Below are 19,905 nucleotides of genomic sequence, written 5' to 3' on the forward strand. Positions count from 1 at the left end.
ACACTATAAAGCAGTAAGTAGGTAGTAAGTAACTTGAGCAGAGGGACATAGCGGGTTTAATTAATGTTAGTACATACATAGTATAAAGATAATTTTATAGCAGCGCCATCTATGAGAATTCATAAAAATCTAATCAAGTCGCATGTAAACACTAAGGAAATTCATAATTTTAATTTGATCAGGATCGCGAGGTAAGTGGTTAGTAATTCTTAAAAAACAAAAACGGTAATGTGCATTTTTCTATTAAAAGATGTATCGTATAGTTCATTTTGACAAATTTAAGTTCCAAACAAATCCCTCTAAATCTTGTGCAGAGTTGAGCAAGACAATTAATAAAAATGCGGCCATGTCACAATTCATTAAGGATTAATTAGAACATATGCCCTAATAACTAGTATACACTCGGACGAAGTCGCGGGCAACAGCAAATTTGTCATAACATTAATACCGTATTTGTAATTAAAATTTGTTTTAAAATATGAGTTGTTTTATATTTTAAACTCAATTTAATTTTTATTACACGCTTCACATACAAAGGAGTCGGATACAACATACAATGTTTGTATCTTTGTAACCGACTCTTTTGGGTGCGACGTTCACTTTGAACGGCCTGATTTCATATAAACTTTGTAGATTCATCGAGGACCCATGACAATACAGTAATTATTTTAGTTCGATTTTCTATAAAACCGTGTTTTAAAGTTATTTTAAACGATTATTTTCTTTTGTCTTGTGTACTACATGAGATCAAATTAAAACTAAATAATAACATTCAACTGCTATAATTTTGTCGTCATATAATATACTGCCAGTCATTTAAATTCCAAGCAAAGATTTTATATGCGAGTCGAACCCGCTTTGGGTCAAATTGCACCAGCTCGCATCGGGAAAAATATCGCACTTTCACAGAAGATCATAGTCTAATAAGCGTATGCTACTATAATACGGTGAGTGGTGGAGACGGAGGGTAGTATCCTTTGCTTCACCCTTCCATTCCATTACTTAATTTGTGTCCATACAACTTTCTCCTCATCCTTTACCCATTTGAAGCGGACAACATTTCTACAGAGGGCCTACAAATGTTCATGGGCGGTTGAGATTGCTTACCATACGGCGAACCAGATCAATTGCCCGCGCGAACACAAAGTGATTTGATCATAAAAATATAGTGTGACATAAAAAAATATTATATTTTCATGTATAATATGTAAGTGTGGGAAAATAAAATTTAAGCATACTAGACATTCTCGGAGAAAAAATTATTGATGTAAATAGATAGATAAGTGATTTCGGGTGTAGAAAAATGTTTGTTTAATTTATGTTAAATGAAAATATTTATAAAAAGCGTCCTCGAATAAACCGTAAATAAAATATATTTTTTAGATATTTTTTCAGAATTCATTAATTAATCATTTATGTTTGTAAATTTTTTTTGCCTTCTCTGCACTATTAAAAACCGTATAATAATAATTAAATGAAGATTTAACGATATTTAAAATACATATTATAAAGATATTTCTTTAGATTACATGTTCTATGAATGCTATCGGAATGGATAGCATTCATAGAACATGTAAATTAAAATAAATAAGAATACGTACCTTTACGTTCGTCGTTAAGTAATATTCGTTGAATTTCTCCAGCCTCAGATCCACTTTCCGATTCTGAATAAATAGAATGGCCACCAGATACACGTCCAAATCTGTTGTTGACCAGCTTATGGTGTAACGAAGCACTACCACTACTAACACTTGTTGTACGAATCGGCGGTTGAGGTGGTCCCACTCCGTTCTTTATTATCACATCACTTGGCATCGGTTTAAAGTCAGACAGTCTAGAGTTAGTCCTCCTTTCATTGTGCAATTTAGAATTATTGGAAGTAACGGACGCACTGTCGTCGTGTTTCAAATGATTATTATCAAAACTAACCCGTTTTGGATATTGATTAACAACAGCTCTGTTTTCCCGATTCAAAGAACCTCTCTGATACAAAGGCGTATGTTGACCAAAAATTACAGGAGATGATAATTTTTGAGGATGTCTATAGATTATGTCAGACTCTGGGTAATAGGTCTTATTGCTTATAAATGAATCTGTTCGCCGTTCTGGAGCACCTCTTGTAAAAGGAGATGCTGTATAGTAATCAGTCTGTTTACGTAAGTTTGCTTCTTTAGTATAAATTGGGTAAGAATTTATTCGGGGATCTAATACGAATGAATTTGGCGAACTGCAATTAGATATGGAATTGGGTGCATTACACTTCTGTAAAGGCGTAGTAGTATTCATAGTTTGTCTCATTATGTATTCATCTTCTTTTTCTTTCATTTCTTTAATCTTTTTCCAATAAAACGCTTCCACTTTTTGTCGCGTTTTTCCTTTGTCGACTGCACTCGGAGTAGGAGATTTTGCAACGTCTCTAAAAGGCGACGTTGGAGGAGTTGATTGTTCCCGAGTGCTAGACCTGCTCATTGAATTTCTTCCTTCTTCGCCTTCAAAAATTATTTTTCTTACATGTTCGTAGGGAGATACAGTCAACGGCATATTTGGAAGTCTATGATTCACTGCAATGGGCGACGTTGGAGCAGAATAATGGTACGCTTTTTTCTTGTTATCATATTTATTGACAGTATAATTCGTTTTTGTATAAGGATTTTCACAAGGCTTATGCTTATCAAGTGATAAACTGCGAGCTCTTATTGGTTGTAATGTACGCACTTCGGCTTCTTTTTTAGGTGATATTAAAAATGTTGTGCTTACTCTTTTTATTTCAGCTCCTACTGAAGCTGGATTTGTTTGTGCTGCTTTATATATTTCTATTTCGTCTACTGGTGATATTCTTTCGACGAGTCTTTCTACGGAATGATAATAAACGTCAGGGTACTGTGTTATTTCTCTCTGTGTGTTATTGGAACCCGGATGAAATGCAAAATTTTCATTATGAGGTTTAGGTGGTACTTGCGGTCGTGCTACGTATATTTTCATGTCCGTCTCTTGAGTAGGCAAATCTGCGTTGTGATTATGTTTACTTATTATTACACTCTCTGACACAAGTGTACTATTTGAAGAATCTTTCGACTCTACTTCTCGCTGGTTATTATTTCTTGATAAAGTAGTCCGAATGGAGAGGTTTTCATAAATTCTATCGTTTTGATCATCTTGACCAGATATGTTTCGCTTTTCGTTTGCAGTTGATATCATTGTTTGAGGATTATAATATTGGTTAATAGTTTTACTATTATTTTCTCTCATTTTTGAAATAGGTTGAACATCCTTCAGTTTATCTTTGGACTTGTGAGAGAAAAATGGGAATATTTTGCGAAAGCTACTGGTTTTCTTTCTGCTACTTTCCGACATGATGTGCCTAAATTATGTGTATATTACCTGTAACAAACAAATACGATTACACATAAAACTCTAACTCAAACAGCTATTTTCCTATTTCAAGCGAAGACAAATCCAACGGATCATCATAAAAATTCGTTCAGCCCTTCGCTTAAGTTACAAGTCGTATAACTATTTATTTTGTATAGATATGTATAGATCAGCGGGATTATATCAATTTATATAGCGCATAAATACTATAAAACAAAGAAAATCATTTTAAGCTGTTAGAATAGAATACGCTTTTTATTACCAGTGTTTTCTTATTATTAATATTATAAAATATCACAGAGTATTATGGGGTAATTTGTACTATACACCGGTAAATATATTTTATTTATTAAGTATTAAATAAATTTGCATAAACTTTAATTGATATAAAATAGACTATTTGAAACATAGAACATGTATTATAACTCTAAGAGCGTAAAAAATGTAAGTTTAATTATCCACCGAAATGTAATACATATATGTATAATATAGTAGGTATGTAGTAGCAGATCAAGAATACAAATATAATATCTAATAGGTATCTAATTACTTTCAACGACTTTTCCACCACCGAGCAAAATGCGTAAAAAACAGTCAAATGTAATAAACTATAAACCAAAAATCCACCACAGCGATATCTCATGAACTGATTGTTAATTAATCGACGTATTATGAGAAGCATCTGACTAATTCTCTAAATATCAGATTAACTTTTAATAATTTTCTGATGTACTATATCATTAGAAATATCTTTAATTATTTGGTGTTAACAACACGGTTGATTCAGTGGTATATAGCTTGCCTACTAAACGACTGTTGCATAACATATCTATTATATTAATATAATAATTCGTCTCTATCTTCTACATTAATCAGTAGACCGGACAGAACGTATACATTCGTCTCAAGTCGTAACTTGTCTAAAGAAAAGTGGAATACATTTTAAAATACAAATGTATCTTAAATGTTAATTACCTATATGTAAAGCAAAATATGGTCAAGAGCGACGACGAGTCTGTTAAATCAGCTTTAGTTAGTAAATCGTTCTATTGCCTTTACTTAAAAGCATTTCATCGTGCCTTTGATATAAGAATTAGTATTAAAACCTTTAAGTAGTTAGTTACGTCACTAATAAAATAAATAATTTATTTACAGCGACAAAATAAGTAGCATACGTATATATCAAGCCATACAGTACAACAAAAAGTTGAACAATGATATCCTTACACTAAATTTAAATCCGCTTTAACGTCCTATATTTCATCATTGTACATGAGTCATAAACTAGAATGTAAAATGACGAAGTTTGAAACCTCGCATAGGCAATAAATACCATTTAGTAACACATTTTGTTACAAAGCATTTCTATATTAGGAATTTTTTGTCATCAACAATGTTGTTCTAAAAGCCATCAGTAAATCTTAATTCAAATTTTTAGTTTCATAGCATTGAAATGCTTTATAAATGAGAAATTTTGAAAGAATAGAAAAAAAATTGAACACGAGGCGGGATTCGAAACCGCGTCTTTTTGCCAATCCGTAGTAAGGGTGGCCGAGAGGATAGGTATCCCGCCTCATGATCAAATTTCTTTTATTCTTTCTAAATTTCTGATATACTAATCCTTTCACGTAAACATTAAATTTAAAAATTAATCTTCATAGAATTTTGTATTTGAAGACTGTTCTGACTGTAAGTTCTATAAAGTACGGATGTACTTGCAGAGGCTGATAATCCATTTTTCCTGTATGGTATTTAACTATTAACCATCATGATCATCGTCATCATCAGCCCATATGTGTTCCCACTGCTGGGACACATGCCTCCTATTAGGATTCAGGCAATAATCCACCTTTCTGCCATAGCCGGTGTTAGTACGGGTTGACAGATGTCACATCTCGTCGAACATTAAAAAAAGCGATGAAACACTTTAAATAATTTACCTTCCAGTAGTAATGTATGCGTTACAGTCAGAATTCATAGGTGTTCAAAACCAAGTTTAACTGCAAAAATCAGCCAAAAATTTTTACCGACGCCCACAACGAAGCAGAGCAAAATCAAGCGAAAACTAATACTACCCACATAGCGTATACATGTTAACGAGCATAGTGCCACAGTAGCCCGGAATGCAATGCAAATACAATGCCAGAAGTGAATTTACGGCGGTTCCAAGCACAGAACTGTTTTAAACTTTTGAACTAAAAGCATTGACTGCCATAGAAAATCAAAAGCGGTTTTGACCGGTTATGAGTTTTGACTGTAACATACGCAATACGCTCATAGAAAAATCGCGGTATATATAGTTATTACGAGTAATACAATATTAACGTATTTTAACCCTAATGGTTTCAATCTACACATACTACTAGGTACAAAAATTATTGTATTTTATTTATATTTAAATATATGACCTTTATCTTTCGCATCATTTGCAGTCACAATCACAAAAAAGGCAGAATATCGAATATGTTGAAATGTACCTACGTAATATTCACGTACATATATAATTTGTTAATTCCGTAATGTTGATATAACGTAAATACTAATAGACATCTTACCAGTATGGAATGAGTCACATCCACATAAATAAAGTTTGCAGCAATTAATAAATAAATAAGTATTTGACGCTACTTTTACCAATTGGAAATTAGATTTTAATTTATTTTCCATCTCTGTTATATTTTTTAGTAATATTTATTTTATTACACACGGGTGTGAAGTAATTATAAATGATCTAGTTATTTTAAGTAATGATCAAGTACATGTACCTGTAGATTATGTTGAAACTCGACAAAGTTACTCACAAGTAGTGCATAAGTCGTCTTATTTAATGTGCGCGGGTTTAATTAGTACACACTAAACACAAATAACACATGACTTTGAATCCACCAACTATATTCTGTCAAAACTCCTATTTACTTGAACAAAAAAAAACATAAATATAACCTTAAACCTCACATACTATAATATAGGTATTATGTACCATGTCTAATCTCGAGACTCGATAAGTTTGAAGTTTGAAGGCCATAACTCCCTAGTTTCCACGACAAGAATGTTTTTGAAAAATATACTTTATTCCTGAGCAATAGTGTCTACAATAGATATCGCTGTACTTCTCTCATAAAACTTACCAGATGACAACAACGTTTCATTTCACGAAACTACTGTACCAGAACTTTGTTACATTTATTATTTATATATAAAAATCATTAAAAATATATGTTTTTGTTAGAAAATAACTGGGGTTTATTCAATTTATAAAGACAGCAGCAAATTCTTTATTTAGGTTGTTTAATTGGTAGTCTGTCTGTTCAAGTGATTTTGAAATAGGCGCTCATTTTGGATATATAAAATTATTTAATGATTTCCTTTTTTTAAGTTCGGAAATCGTTTAAGAAATGGAAAACATTAAATAATTTTGGATTAATTCAGGATATTCATAAGTTATTTTTTATATAACAATTATGTAACTTTCTGTGCTGAAATACTGGCCTCACTTGCGTGCTAACTTTCCCATAATACATAAATGTTGGCGCTTTTGCATGGTAAAAACCAATATACTTGTGAGATCGCGTACCTACTACGAAATATATGTGAGTAACTATCATTTTACTATTCTATGGTTTGTTGCCAATTACTATTTACTATTAGAAAAAACGCCATGAAAAAAGTCCGGTAGACGTGGTGCTGTCAGCGCTCAGGAAAATGTTTATCTGCATTATTTAGTACAATTTTCCCAATAAATGTGGAAAACAGCTTTGAAAAAGATTATATTATAAAATAGCGCTGCATTGTATAATGTTGATTAACTTGTTTAACGCAGGAGTATCAATAAATGTACGAAAACGCGACATAAGCGAACATGAACTATGATGTCATAATAGGTCAAACACGTACCAAAGAGTCTGAGATCGATAACGTCAACGACAGTGTTGCCAGTGTAGACGTTTATATCTGATTTGAAGAGTAAACAATGAATACGAATTTCTTAGGGAGAAAAATATAACATCTAACTAACTTCATCTTTTTTGAAAAAGGTATGGACGTTATTAAAAACACGGTCACACATGAGAGTTAGGGTTTGCATAACATATGACTTAATATTGAGTTTAAAGCAAAACATACATTACATATTAATTTATAATTAGAGAATTTAGAAAAGAAGACAGATTTTCTAGAGAAATCTTCTAGAAAACCTCTAACCTCTAACAATTAATAAAAAAAAATCTTTAACTGAAGCATTTAGTAATATCGTCGCAGTACAACATTAATTAGGAACAATAACATATTTTTTACTTATTCTATCAACTGTTAACTCGTTTTGTACGTAATACTAAACTTAATATTGTGAATATAATATCTATAGGGAAGGAGGGTTAGTTCAGGACTATTTATGAAAGAAAATACATATATCTTTAATTGTAAGTTTAAGTCGGATTTTTAGAAAAGTTTTTTTTTTATTCATTCAATTATTAGTAATAAATTTTCGGCGCCCAAATTTTTTCACCTAACATAAAGAGTTGCAAACTATCAGAAAAATAAAAAATACTTGCATATCCTACTATAACATTAATCTATTCCATATAAAAGTTTTCTATTAGTTATTTACCCAAAGTCTAGTTGAGAAAGTTCAGTTGATAGTGTGTGGAGTATTAATTATCTACCAACTTTCATTTCAACAGAATAGCCATATTATATAAGGGGTTCAAGTATTACTACAATATGGTATAGATGTCAAATTTTGTTCATTATTCGCCGTGGACTTCATTTATGGCGCATTCTCGACCTGTTGTCTATGATAAATTATTGACCACAGAGTAGATATTTCAATGTAGGTAACTATTGACGTATGAGTACGTAGTGTGCTTATAAGTATAAGTATTTATTGCATACTCTGTGTATGTGTGAGTATTCAGTAATTTACCTACGTATCGTATCGTGTACGTGTACAAATAACATTTGTTATTTTTGATACCTCAAATCAGTTTACTAAATTTTGAATGAAAATGTAAAAAATGATACGTGTCCAAATAATTACTAAAACGGATAGAATTGCATCATAGCTTTTAGGAACAAACCATATTCATCAGAGCGTCCGACGTTTTTGCATTGCAAGCAAATACTAATAGTACTTACATATTTAATTTTTAAACATTCGAAAATAAAAATGAATATAAGTAGGAGTGAAATTAGATTTATAACATACGCGAGTGGAATATTTGTTTGCTACTTCATATATGGGATGCTACAAGAGAAGATAACTAGGGGGAATTATGGTAATAATGATAAGTTTACATGCACACTATCCCTTGTGTTAGTACAATGTGTTGTAAACTTCATTTTTGCCCAGATATTAATGGTAAGTTTAAAATAAATAATCAATTACCATATTTTCATGTGTTTATTTGTGAACAGTGTGAGCGGACATACCCTATGTTTAAAATAATTAACAACTTCTTAGTTATTTTTTTATAAACTCCATATTATTGCATGTGAAGTTTATATAATATATGTATACATGTAAGGTAATTATAAATTTATTCTCTGAAAGATCCCCAAATATGGGTGGGGCATTAGTAGACAGACTATCCCAGTAGGGTACTGGCTCAAGAAAATCCTTCCAGCAAAGCATGTTCTACAGTATCTTGTCATACTCTGAGGTTGGCATAAGTTTATAGGCCAGCAAAGCATCTGTTACACCAATACAAGTGTTTATAGATTGTAGTGACCACTTAACATAGGGTGGCGCACTTCCTACTTCGCTCAGTTTGTCATAAAAAATATAACTTCTAGAGCATTTTTAAAAATTCCCTCATCATTGCTTATACATATATATAATTTGTGAGTGCTAAAGGCTAATTCATACATTACAGTCATAATTTAATGGTATTCTCACAGATTATTCCTACAAATAAGGCAATCCACGGTTACACAACTTAGAACTCAATATATACTATAGAATAATTATTGTTTCTTTGAGAGCAATGGACTGATGATTCTTATCTAAAGTGAAGACCTGTGATAATCTAAACAGGATCTATATGTTTATTTATATGGCACTAGCAAACCCGGCGAACTCCGTTTCGCCACCAGGTGGTTGTATGTGAAAAATTACTTTCCCGCTTTTCTGCAGAATTTTTTCCTGAATTTTCTTTGCCATAAACCTCACGGCGCCCGAGACCTTTCCAACAAATGCAAAACCGTGGAAATCGGTTCGTGCGTTCTGGAGCTATAGCGTCAGGAAGGAAAACCCAACTTATTTTTATATAGTAGATTAAGAAAAAAGCTTATATTGATTTGATTTTTTCTAAGAATAAATAATCCCGTGCAAGACTTATCAAAATAGGTCACTAGAGAGAGAATTACTAAGCTTCAACTTTGTTTTGATTAATAAAACAATTGCTTATTTAATAGCATAGTAGATCAAGTTAAGTGCTTATTATATCAGTGCATCAATATCTGGGCAGATTATGTATTCAGTGGACTTGTGATAAGCCCGCCCCTAGCTCATCCAGTGTTCCATGAAATCCAACCTATAATTATTGAATTGCTTATTTTTTGCAATGATCATGCATGAATGTGTACAATTTCAATCATCAACCTCTATATGCCTGAACTATTATGCTCGATGCCAATATATTCTTTTGATTCCAACTGCTTAGATACTTTCATTTGCCATAATATCTGAATAATTCTTATACTAAAAAGTAAGCTATTTATTGTGTTAGTATTAACGAAATTCAACATACATATTTCTATTTCTGAAGCTGATCTACCTATAACATCTTATCATATGGCTGGATTTGTAATTCATCAAATTACAATGTTCTCTTTTGTGTACTAGTGAAGTCTATAATCTAAAAAAACATTTGCTAAATTACACATCCAATCTATAATAAACATATTTAACTAAACTCAATTTATCATCACATGGACATACAGCATTTGTCTGGATGAAATTGTGTTCATTAAATAAAAATTATCGGGAAATAATATGATTGCAAAGTAAAAAAAAAAAAACTTAGCATTTCATAAGAGTGTATTTGGAATGTGACTGTCCTAATTGAATTTTAAATATTGCAAAAACTGCACATGATAAGTATAGGATAGATTAATCCCCATTAACATAATGGGTACTCCTATTAGAAGTTCATCCCTGTATTCCTCAGGCTAATACTATTGCCATTTTAAAATCTTGATAATCCTCATAATATAAAGGGATTTTGAATAATATGAAAGTATATTATTTTATTATGTATGTTATGTTTTTTATGATGTATTTTACTATATATACAATACAGCCATTTTTACTATCAACTGTTTTATTTATTTTATTATTTTTGATTTCTTTCAGTTATCATGGAAACATGAAAAGGACACTACAAGAAAAATTTATTACTTTTCCTCATCTGTTACTTTCTTATTAGGCATGGTCAGTTCTAACATGGCTCTGCAGTGGATTAATTACCCCACACAGGTATAAATCTGATTGATATTAATCAATTATGACTCATTGAGACTTCCAAATATGTATTACATTTTTTTCAGTGTTATTGAAATACTAAAAAGATGATTATGGTATGCACATTGAAATAGAACCCGTTTTCATTGGCTTCTCATTAATCTTTGACAAATATTTTAGGCTACTGTATAATTTGTATAATAATAGAATGCTTGCATACAAAAGCTTCCAGTATAATATGGTACTCTACTTTAATGAGCTGAGACTATGGTGAATAACTAGTGTATTAATTATGTCAGGCTGTAATCAATATCTTTAATTTTTGTTATGTGTCCATAATAATTAATATAGGACATATTAGACTGATTTTACAGTTAGAGTAATTAAATATGAAATCTTTGATATGTAAATGACTATTTACAGGTGGTCGGTAAAGCAGCAAAGCCAATTCCAGTTCTGATACTTGGTGTGCTTCTTGGGAAAAAAGTATACCCCCTTAGAAAGTACTTTTTCGTTCTACTCATTGTGCTGGGCGTGGTACTCTTTATGTTTAAAGATAAAGCTAAGAAGGTCACTGAAGAATCGCAGAGTCTAGGTATTGGGGAACTGTTGCTGTTTCTATCGCTAACCATGGATGGACTGACAGGTGCTGTACAGGTAATAATTGTACTGTATACAGTCCCACTGAGTAATATTTATCCAAAAGTCATGATTTTTCAAATCAAATTATTCAATTAATTCTTTGATATCTGAAGAATTATTTTTCATTTTTATTGAAATTTTTAAATAAAAATGTCGTGTATTCCAGGAGCGTATTAAGACGGAATCATCTCCAACTGCTTATGCTATGATGTGGAATACAAATTGGTGGTGAGTTTATCAGTATATACAGTAAATACAAAAATAAATGAATAAATACTAATGCACATTAACACAAGGAAATTAGGTAAACAGTTTTTCTATACGAAAAATTTCGAAACTGAAATCTTATGAATGTAAATACATCACATACATGAGTCATACATTCATGACCCTTTAAATTGCGCATATTTCAGGTCCTCCATTATCCTGGCTATTGGAGTGGTGATAACAGGAGAATGTTTCAAGTTTTTAGCCTTTGTGAATCAATACCCTGAAGTGTTGATATATTTGACAGGGTTTGCTTTGATGGGTGCGCTGGGACAACTGTTTATATTCTTTATGGTATGCATTTTAAGTATTTGATGCTTATATTTGTGTGTTTGTATGAATCTGTACGACAATAAAAATGTAACAGGTTGAGTTCAACACATTGAATGCACTCTGCATTGCGTTGCATTTAAAAATTATAACTATGCTAATACTATTGCATTTTAAGTGAATCAATTGAAAACGAAATAGTTCGTATGATATGTTTTATATCTTGGTATTTAACTTTTTCTGTTGTGATTGATAGTAACACTAAGTTTAATGAAATGTTCACAAGAATGATTCTATTTTATGATACTATATTGAAGACAATATGTTAAATGATTACACCTATTCGTATTAAAGTGACGTAGAACTAATTAATACTAATTTCAGATATCAATAATCTGTGATTCGTCGATATAACTGATAATAATTTTAATCTGTATCCAAAATGCCAATGTAAGCGTTAAAACCTTATAGTTTAGTGGAGACATAAAAGAGTTTTAATGTGACAGGGAAAAGTGTACAGAAAAAATATCAATTTGTTCATAAAAAAATGAAATAGTGAACTGATTCACTATTTATATTATATTTCAAGACTGATCTTGAAATATAATATATTGCTGTATGTAGCAGACATACAAATTATGCAAGGCTCTAATTTATCAATCATCTTTTAAAAAAAATAATACTATGTGACATTTGAACAGTAGATACTATAGATGTAGTAAGTAGATGGATGGATATTAGATATATTATTTATTATTAATATTAATATCTCTGTAATAACTAATCGCATCGGCTGGCACTACGAAAAGATGAGTGGGTAGCGCTTATAATCATGTATTAATTTAATTTTCGCTTTTGAGTACCCGTTTGTGGTTTAGAAATATGTTTATTTATTTTTGATAATAATAGCTATATCATTGATCTTGTTAATTCGATAGTTCTGTACTTTTTTACATTAAAGTAATATTTCTTTCTATATATTCTCAAAAATACATTTAATTTAGTATCCACAATGTGAAGAAAAAAATAATTATATATGTTGCGTTTTAAACAACTTTAATAAGGTAAATTACTGACTTGTTGGTTGATCGCAAAATTGGTTTTTAGTGGGCTCAACCTCTGTTCTCTTGCGATTGTTGTATTACCAATAAATTAAGAAATATAGTTAAACTATTAATTAACTACTTTTAAATTTAAGTAATTATATAAAATATTAAATGAATTTTTGTTGACATGAAACATAATAACGGCCTAAAACAAAATGTTTTACGTCAACAAATAAATATAAAGGCCATCTGTCCTTTTTGGAATAAAGTTTCCTTCAACCGACGTAGAAATAAGGAGGTTTTCAATATACTCGACAAAATTTTTATGTTTTTTTACCTCAGAACTTTCGATGGGGTGAATCGATTTTTTTTTTATATAACCGTTGCCGTTTATAAAAGATTATATTGCTTAAAATACAAAATATATAGAGATAAAGTTGGATGTAAAAATTACAACTATAAAATGGTAATTTAGCCATGTCAATTTTATTGGTAATTGATAGAGTAGTAGAAGAAATTATAAAAAAATGCAAAATAATTTTTTTTCTTATATCTTCAGGTTTCCGAGTTCGGACCATTACCATGCTCCGTGGTTACTACAACAAGGAAATTTTTTACAGTCTTAGCATCCGTCATCATTTTTGGCAACGTATTATTCTTCAGGCAGTGGATTGGTGCAATTCTGGTCTTTTCTGGTTAGTAAAATGATAGAAAACCTATATATTTACATTTTTTTTAAATTACGATATGTATTTTTTTATAAATCCTCAACATTACTTTTTTCAGGTTTGTTTTTGGATATCTTCTACAGCAAGGGAAAAACCCAACCAAAAAGGGTAGCAAATAAGTGACCTTATTTGACTAATTTGTTTTAACGACCAAAGAACAATGGCAGATTAATGGTTAATAACAATTTTAATGTCTAGTATTTTGTTAAATATAAAATGGGTTTATTTATTTTATTATGCTTTTAGTTAGAGAAGAAAGCGTTTATATTTATGAATAACCAATGACTATATTCAATAAATTTATTGGAATTGAATTTAAATTCAATATATATATTGGAATATCATCAAGTAAGCACTAATAGCGTGGCTGATTCTCCGTGTGATGTGTCTCCGTTAAATATCTGTTTATGTAGGCCTCAACATTTTTTTGACAAACATATTCAGAGACTAACGCTAAACGTAAGAAACATCATGAGATATTTCGAGATAAGACGATACGATTTCTTCTCAACAAATTTCCTGTTTGAAAGTCTGCCATTGTTCTTATTAGAAAATTTTATTGGAAATTTTATGTATGGACTGTTTATTTACATTATACTTGTTTTTTTTTTTTTAAAAATCGGATTTTATAATAAAATATTCTAGCGAATGTATAACGTATATGCTTACGGCGTTTTTATTATATAGCCGTAAGACAAGTTTTAATCAAACTTTTTCCTGTGAGACTTCTTTTAGCGATATAAAATATTGTATATCCTCCTTTTCGAAATTATTCATTATGGGTTATTAGAGATTTAAAATTAAAAAATACATGTAAATCTATATAAGTACTTGTAGTCTGAGCACAAATGCTTTTTTGTATTGTTCAATGTTATTTACTATTTCTTATACAACGGCAATGTGATACGAAACTCTTTATTAGTTTAACATTAAAATATTTTTTACTGTGTGATTTTTGAGAAAACGAATGATATTTTGTACGGTTTGACAAAAAAAAAAATATTATGCATTTATTATGAGAGCAACACAAGTTGTATGTATACTTTTAAGTAGGATTTTGTTACCATTATAAAAAATATGTTACATAAATATTTATACACTATTGTAGTGGATTTATCGCAATCGTAGATGGGTTTGTATTAACTAAGAAATATATGTAATAGATAATATTGAACTTAAATAAAATTTAAGGTGTGACCATTAAGTTGTAGCCACTTGAAAATATCATTTAATTGATTCTAATTAATAGACAATGGAATTTAAATTATTTATTTTTTAACAGTATAAAATATTAAGTAGAATAACAAAAGGCCAACATTATATGTGTATATGAAAATTAAAAATGTCGCGTAATTTTAATTATAACTAGCTATAAGTTTTAGAAAACATATTTTTGTACATTTTAAATCAATTTACTTTATGCTACGTGTAACTTCATATAAAAGCAAATAACAGTTAATACATAAGACCTATCTTTAAACAAGTTAATAATAAATTGATGTTGCATATTGAGATATTTTATTTACATCATATTTAGCTACATTCACAGTGGCCCTTGTAGACATTGCGTTGATTCATACACCATAATGTCTACAAGGGACATTATGGTGTATGAATCAACGCCGTTTCGGATAATTTCCGAACTGAACGCATAAAAATGTTTCAAGAACAATTTATCTTAAATTTATATGCATTATAATTTTAAAAGTAGATGTTAACAAGATGTATTTTCTTTAATGTGAATCCTATAATTCAAATTTGTTTATAAATAAGAGAGATTGAGAGGATGGATAAATGTATGTTCTATATGCTTTCGTGCAAAAAGTACTTAATGAATTCGAATGAAACTTTATATTATATTGGCTCTAAGGTATAGATTAGAATAATACACAGGCTACAATTTATAATGGCATTTGGAGTAATCAGCATTGCCTATTCTGTTAAATCGCGTCATTCTACAAATATGACGAAATATGATTGATTGAGTCATTGATTTCTTTTTCTAAACAAGCTTCCGTTGGTTTTTAAGCTAAATATAACATTTTGTATTGCGACTTTCTCTTAACGAGTACCCAATAAGTCTATTGGTTTGTTTGGTGGTAGGATGGTAGGCGGATTACACTATCAGTGATCTTCAAGCATTTTATCCAGCACAAATTGTGAACGGTTGACTTGTTTTTTTTTTTTAATAATATCTATCATAGAACATATGAGGATTTATGGTATTTTCTGGATAAGTACGAATTTATCCATATCTATAGTTTTCTAACCAAGCTAACATTACCCTTTTGGATATAATACGACGTAGTGTTATGATTCGCTGGTAGGTATGTGCTGTACGTTAATAATCTCCTCTTGGCTTTTGATAAATTTAATAAATAAAAGCAAAACTAGATGACTCCTTATTAAGAACAGGCCTGAATAATTACATACCTTATACATTTGTACGTTATGTAGGTAGTCATTGGTCGTTTTACCGTGACCGTGGCAAAGTTTGTGAACTGTGAGAGTAAGACTGTGCGTGTTATAGACCGGAATTGCGATCTTCAAGTTTCGAAAGATATACGGCTCCTTTAAATATGACAAGACATTCATAAATATAGAGTTTTTTATTGTTTTGTGTCTTTCTCCACCTGCAACCTAACCATATAACCATATTCACAATAATATTACATACAATACATATAATTAATATGTATTGTCTATATTTGCCTTTTTTGGATTTTTCTAACCAAGTTGTGACTATGGCTGTGTCAGCAAATTATCAATCATATGTCAATAACATAGTATATTGTTTATTATCCATGTGTTGTCAAGGTTACTGTGTCAAACAATGTTTTTCTTTCGTCGGTACAGTTGAGTATGTCCCTCTAATAACAATTAAGTAATGGGTGAAGAAGAAGCTGCGACTCTCGAAGGCCAGTTCTATGAATTTTCCAGATTACAAGATAACAAACGAGATGGGACTACAATAACACTGTATCGTTCAGATTATTGGATGCGGCAAGCAAAAATATTGGAGGATAGAAAGTTAACCATGACGGACACGGGGATATTATTTAACAAATTTTGGTAATAATAATAACATGATTTGATACTGATAATTTCTCATATATTAAGAAGCCACAGATGGCAAAGCGATCGTGTATGTTTTTTATCGTTATTGACAGTAAGTGTTGTGTACAGATCATTTTTTGTGTTTACATTATATAATAATTTGATTGATAATAAGGTACGAAAGTTACTCTGTCTCCTTCGTCACGCCTAAACCTCTAAGCTGATTAAGATGAAATTTGGTACTGAGATAGTTTGAGAAACGAGATTGGATAGCAACCCTAGGGGAACTTTGTGGGGACAACAACGTGGGAAGCCGCGGGAAAGCATGTATTTATTCAATAAAAATACATAGCCACGTCTTGGTTTTTTGTCATTAATACATTCACTCTGAAACTCATTTATGTTAATTTCTGGTTGGTGAAAATGGACTTTATATCATTCGTGTTTATTATTTGCAGTAAGTCAGAATTGAATTGGGATGAATGGAATGAATTTCTTACTGAACTTTGTCAACTTAAGGGTATAGATGAAGAAAAGTGTCGAGAGACATTAACGAATTGTGGACTTCCTGGACAAACACCTGTTGTGGTGCCTCAATATAGAGACTTCTTTTTAACTTATAAGCCTAAAGAAAAACTACCATTTTAACATACACGATTCTCCGATTCGATAATAAACTAAGATTTTGTTGCATGTTGTGCCTTTTATTTCGTGTATAGATAACTATTCGATAAAACGGATAGGTAGGTGTTATGGGTGGGAACCAACCTAAGACACGCAAGAAAATTTATTGAAAATCAGCGAACTCACAAGCCCACTTTCTGCAATAAGATATAAATATAATGCTGGCAAAGGTATATTCATTACCATGGTTTCGGATAAAAAGTATTTGAAAAAATTGATTTACCCTACGTAACATTAATGAGTTTGCCCATACTTGAGCTACGTGTAATTAAAATAATGTAACGTCAAAAGCACTATGTTTTCAATTTTGTGCTTGACTTGAATACAAAATTAATCTTCGTACATCAGTAAATTTCGCACTCTTGACTTTAATTGAAGTGTTGTGTAATTGCGATTTATGAGAAGAATATGCTTTTTAAAGTAAGTACCTATGGTGAAGAAAGAATCAAATTATCTCCACTGTTAATATAGAATAGAAACTCTATAATAAATATTCATATTGGAAAAATCTTTCAGGTATTTATAGTTAACCTGATGTTATTTATATGTACACTCTCATTGGACATAGAAAAGTATGTAATTGAAGACATGGATGATAGTGTGGATCACTTAGATTTCCGAAAAATTATTGAAATGCTGTCTAGGTCTAGAGAGCAAACCCATTACTTTAGAAGAATGCAAGAGCGTGCGGAAAAAGTAAAATTTTTGTATGATCTTCTGAATAGTAAAGTTGGTCCAGGAGAATTAAAGAGATGGTTGCGTCATCAAGATGACGACGAACCTCCTGGAGTTCCGCGGACAGACATCGAAGGCTTGATTGAGAATGAACTTAAAAACGCTTTGGCTCTCAAATCGTCTGCCCTCATGGACAGGCCGGTGGTACAGAAGAGGGGAAAGAATGATTTCCTTGTAATGAAATCCCGTGTTTCGGATCCGTTCGTGACTGTCGTACCTAATGATATTTACTACAACATTGAAAAGAAGTGTGTTAACTGGTTAGACGACTGTAATGCAAAAGGTATCAGAGCAAAGTTGTTGCAGAAAATAAAATCTCCGTTCAAATAAAATTTGAGGGGCATTAAACTGATGTAAATATTATGCATTCTATAAATACCGTCTCAATAACCTAGTCTCTATATATATGATATTTAAACATAGCTTAAATAACACGTACGAGTATTGAGGATTTAAAATGAAAACAACAATATACATATTCACATTATTTTTATTTTTAATTGTTAGTCGTATGTATTCACTTACAGAATATAGAAGAAAACATATAAAATAAAGGCAGTTTCAATAAAATATAAAATAGTAGGCATTCACGTATATAAATTATACTTCAATCGTGCAATAAGAGTTTTTCGAGAAACAAATATTAAAACTTAGTCAAAGCATTACACAATATGTATCTAATTAAAAAACTAGAAATGCATGTAAAGGAATTTAATCTTTTCTGGTAAAGTATTGTTCTTAAGGAACATTTGTTAGTCGTGTATTTTAACTTCGTTAAGCAATTTGGACTTTAAATGCTGCGTAAAGACTGAAGACATGAATGTTTCTTCCTTTACGAATTAAAATGACATCGATATATTACTAGTTAAAATAAAAACAAATCAAATGGCAGTGGTTGACAAAAATAAAATAACTAATCTTATACTTTTGGCACATCACCCAATTAAAGTCGATACTTTCAGAAAACGAGACTAATACACGGAATTAAAAATATCATAAGTCACAAATCGTATAAAAAAATATAAAATGACTGCCGGAGTAAAATATTTATGAAATACAGTAAAAATAGTTTCCTAACTACAACAATTATTTATCTTATGGCACCAAAGACTCTTATAGAGGATCCCGAGGATTAGGGATGTTTAGTAGAATTTGATAATATACATTCCTTTTACATTACCTAAGAATACGAAAGCAATGTTATCCAGAGCGGTGATAGCTTAATACTAGATGATCGTTCAATAAAATCTCTAAATCATAACAAATTTCAAATCCATCAATTGTCATTGATTCTGAAAGTAACGATAACGATATTGAAAATTAATCAATGATATTATGACTACTTATACACTATATTCTTTATCAATTGACATTTATAATGCTTGGAACTCGAAATTTTATAGAGAGATATTAAATAGCGTCCCATAAATACATTCCTCAGCTAATATAACTAAACGGGTCCGTTTTATCTGAAAGTAGAAATATTGTGTTAATATTGTTTCATTAATTTCTTTACAATTTTTATTTATTTTCGCATAACTCCATGGAAATTAACAAATATTTTAACACATCGTTGGCGGTAGTTTGCATTGAGGGAGCGACCCGAAAGTTCTTAACGTGCCCTGTGATCGGTGCAATCATATAA

At 30.7% G+C, this 19,905-nt stretch overlaps 4 protein-coding genes across 23 annotated transcripts in view; 2 read left to right on the plus strand and 2 right to left on the minus strand.

Moving 5' to 3' along the window:
• Positions 1 to 6,333, minus strand: part of LOC119835496 (coiled-coil domain-containing protein AGAP005037) — a 139,714-nt gene extending 133,381 nt beyond the window's left edge. For all 11 annotated transcript variants that reach the window (XR_005288054.1, XM_038360369.1, XM_038360366.1 and 8 more), the window contains exons 1-2: positions 6,138 to 6,333; positions 1,602 to 3,381 (exon numbers count right to left, since the gene is read on the minus strand). Coding sequence is in view for 10 of the 11 variants with exons in the window: in XM_038360369.1 (XP_038216297.1) it covers positions 1,602 to 3,354 (1,753 nt within the window). In the remaining variant the exon portion in view is untranslated. The remainder of the gene's footprint in view (positions 1 to 1,601; positions 3,382 to 6,137) is intronic.
• Positions 6,334 to 8,241: 1,908 nt separating this feature from the next.
• Positions 8,242 to 15,292, plus strand: LOC119835748 (solute carrier family 35 member B1 homolog). The gene is made up of 7 exons (XM_038360731.1): positions 8,242 to 8,728; positions 10,724 to 10,846; positions 11,255 to 11,488; positions 11,640 to 11,701; positions 11,887 to 12,034; positions 13,616 to 13,751; positions 13,843 to 15,292. The coding sequence occupies exons 1-7, from the start codon at positions 8,537 to 8,539 to the stop codon at positions 13,905 to 13,907; spliced, it is 960 nt and encodes a 319-aa protein (XP_038216659.1). The 5' UTR covers positions 8,242 to 8,536; the 3' UTR covers positions 13,908 to 15,292.
• Positions 15,293 to 16,661: 1,369 nt separating this feature from the next.
• Positions 16,662 to 17,490, plus strand: LOC119835757 (tubulin polymerization-promoting protein homolog). Its single transcript, XM_038360740.1, has 2 exons — positions 16,662 to 16,856; positions 17,300 to 17,490. Exons 1-2 carry the CDS (start codon positions 16,672 to 16,674, stop codon positions 17,487 to 17,489), a joined length of 375 nt encoding a protein of 124 aa, XP_038216668.1. The 5' UTR covers positions 16,662 to 16,671; the 3' UTR covers position 17,490.
• A 1,242-nt stretch (positions 17,491 to 18,732) lies between these two features.
• The window catches only part of LOC119835803 (basement membrane-specific heparan sulfate proteoglycan core protein-like), a 102,138-nt gene continuing 100,965 nt past the window's right edge, over positions 18,733 to 19,905 (minus strand). For all 10 annotated transcript variants that reach the window (XM_038360806.1, XM_038360805.1, XM_038360803.1 and 7 more), the window contains one exon: positions 18,733 to 19,729. In XM_038360806.1, coding sequence (XP_038216734.1) covers positions 19,726 to 19,729 — 4 coding nt within the window. In that variant the 3' untranslated portion in view covers positions 18,733 to 19,725. The remainder of the gene's footprint in view (positions 19,730 to 19,905) is intronic.

The sequence above is a fragment of the Zerene cesonia genome, chromosome Z (assembly GCF_012273895.1).
Source record: "Zerene cesonia ecotype Mississippi chromosome Z, Zerene_cesonia_1.1, whole genome shotgun sequence".
Lineage (NCBI taxonomy): Eukaryota > Metazoa > Arthropoda > Insecta > Lepidoptera > Pieridae > Zerene > Zerene cesonia.

Bases quoted from the DNA above. Each gene is read 5' to 3' on its own strand.
- LOC119835757 (XM_038360740.1), top strand. From the start codon at position 16,672: ATGGGTGAAGAAGAAGCTGCGACTCTCGAAGGCCAGTTCTATGAATTT. The intron at 16,857-17,299 runs GTAATAATAATA...TATTATTTGCAG, and splicing joins ATATTATTTAACAAATTTTG to TAAGTCAGAATTGAATTGGG.
- LOC119835748 (XM_038360731.1), top strand. From the start codon at position 8,537: ATGAATATAAGTAGGAGTGAAATTAGATTTATAACATACGCGAGTGGA. The intron at 10,847-11,254 runs GTATAAATCTGA...GACTATTTACAG, and splicing joins GGATTAATTACCCCACACAG to GTGGTCGGTAAAGCAGCAAA. The intron at 11,489-11,639 runs GTAATAATTGTA...CGTGTATTCCAG, and splicing joins GACTGACAGGTGCTGTACAG to GAGCGTATTAAGACGGAATC.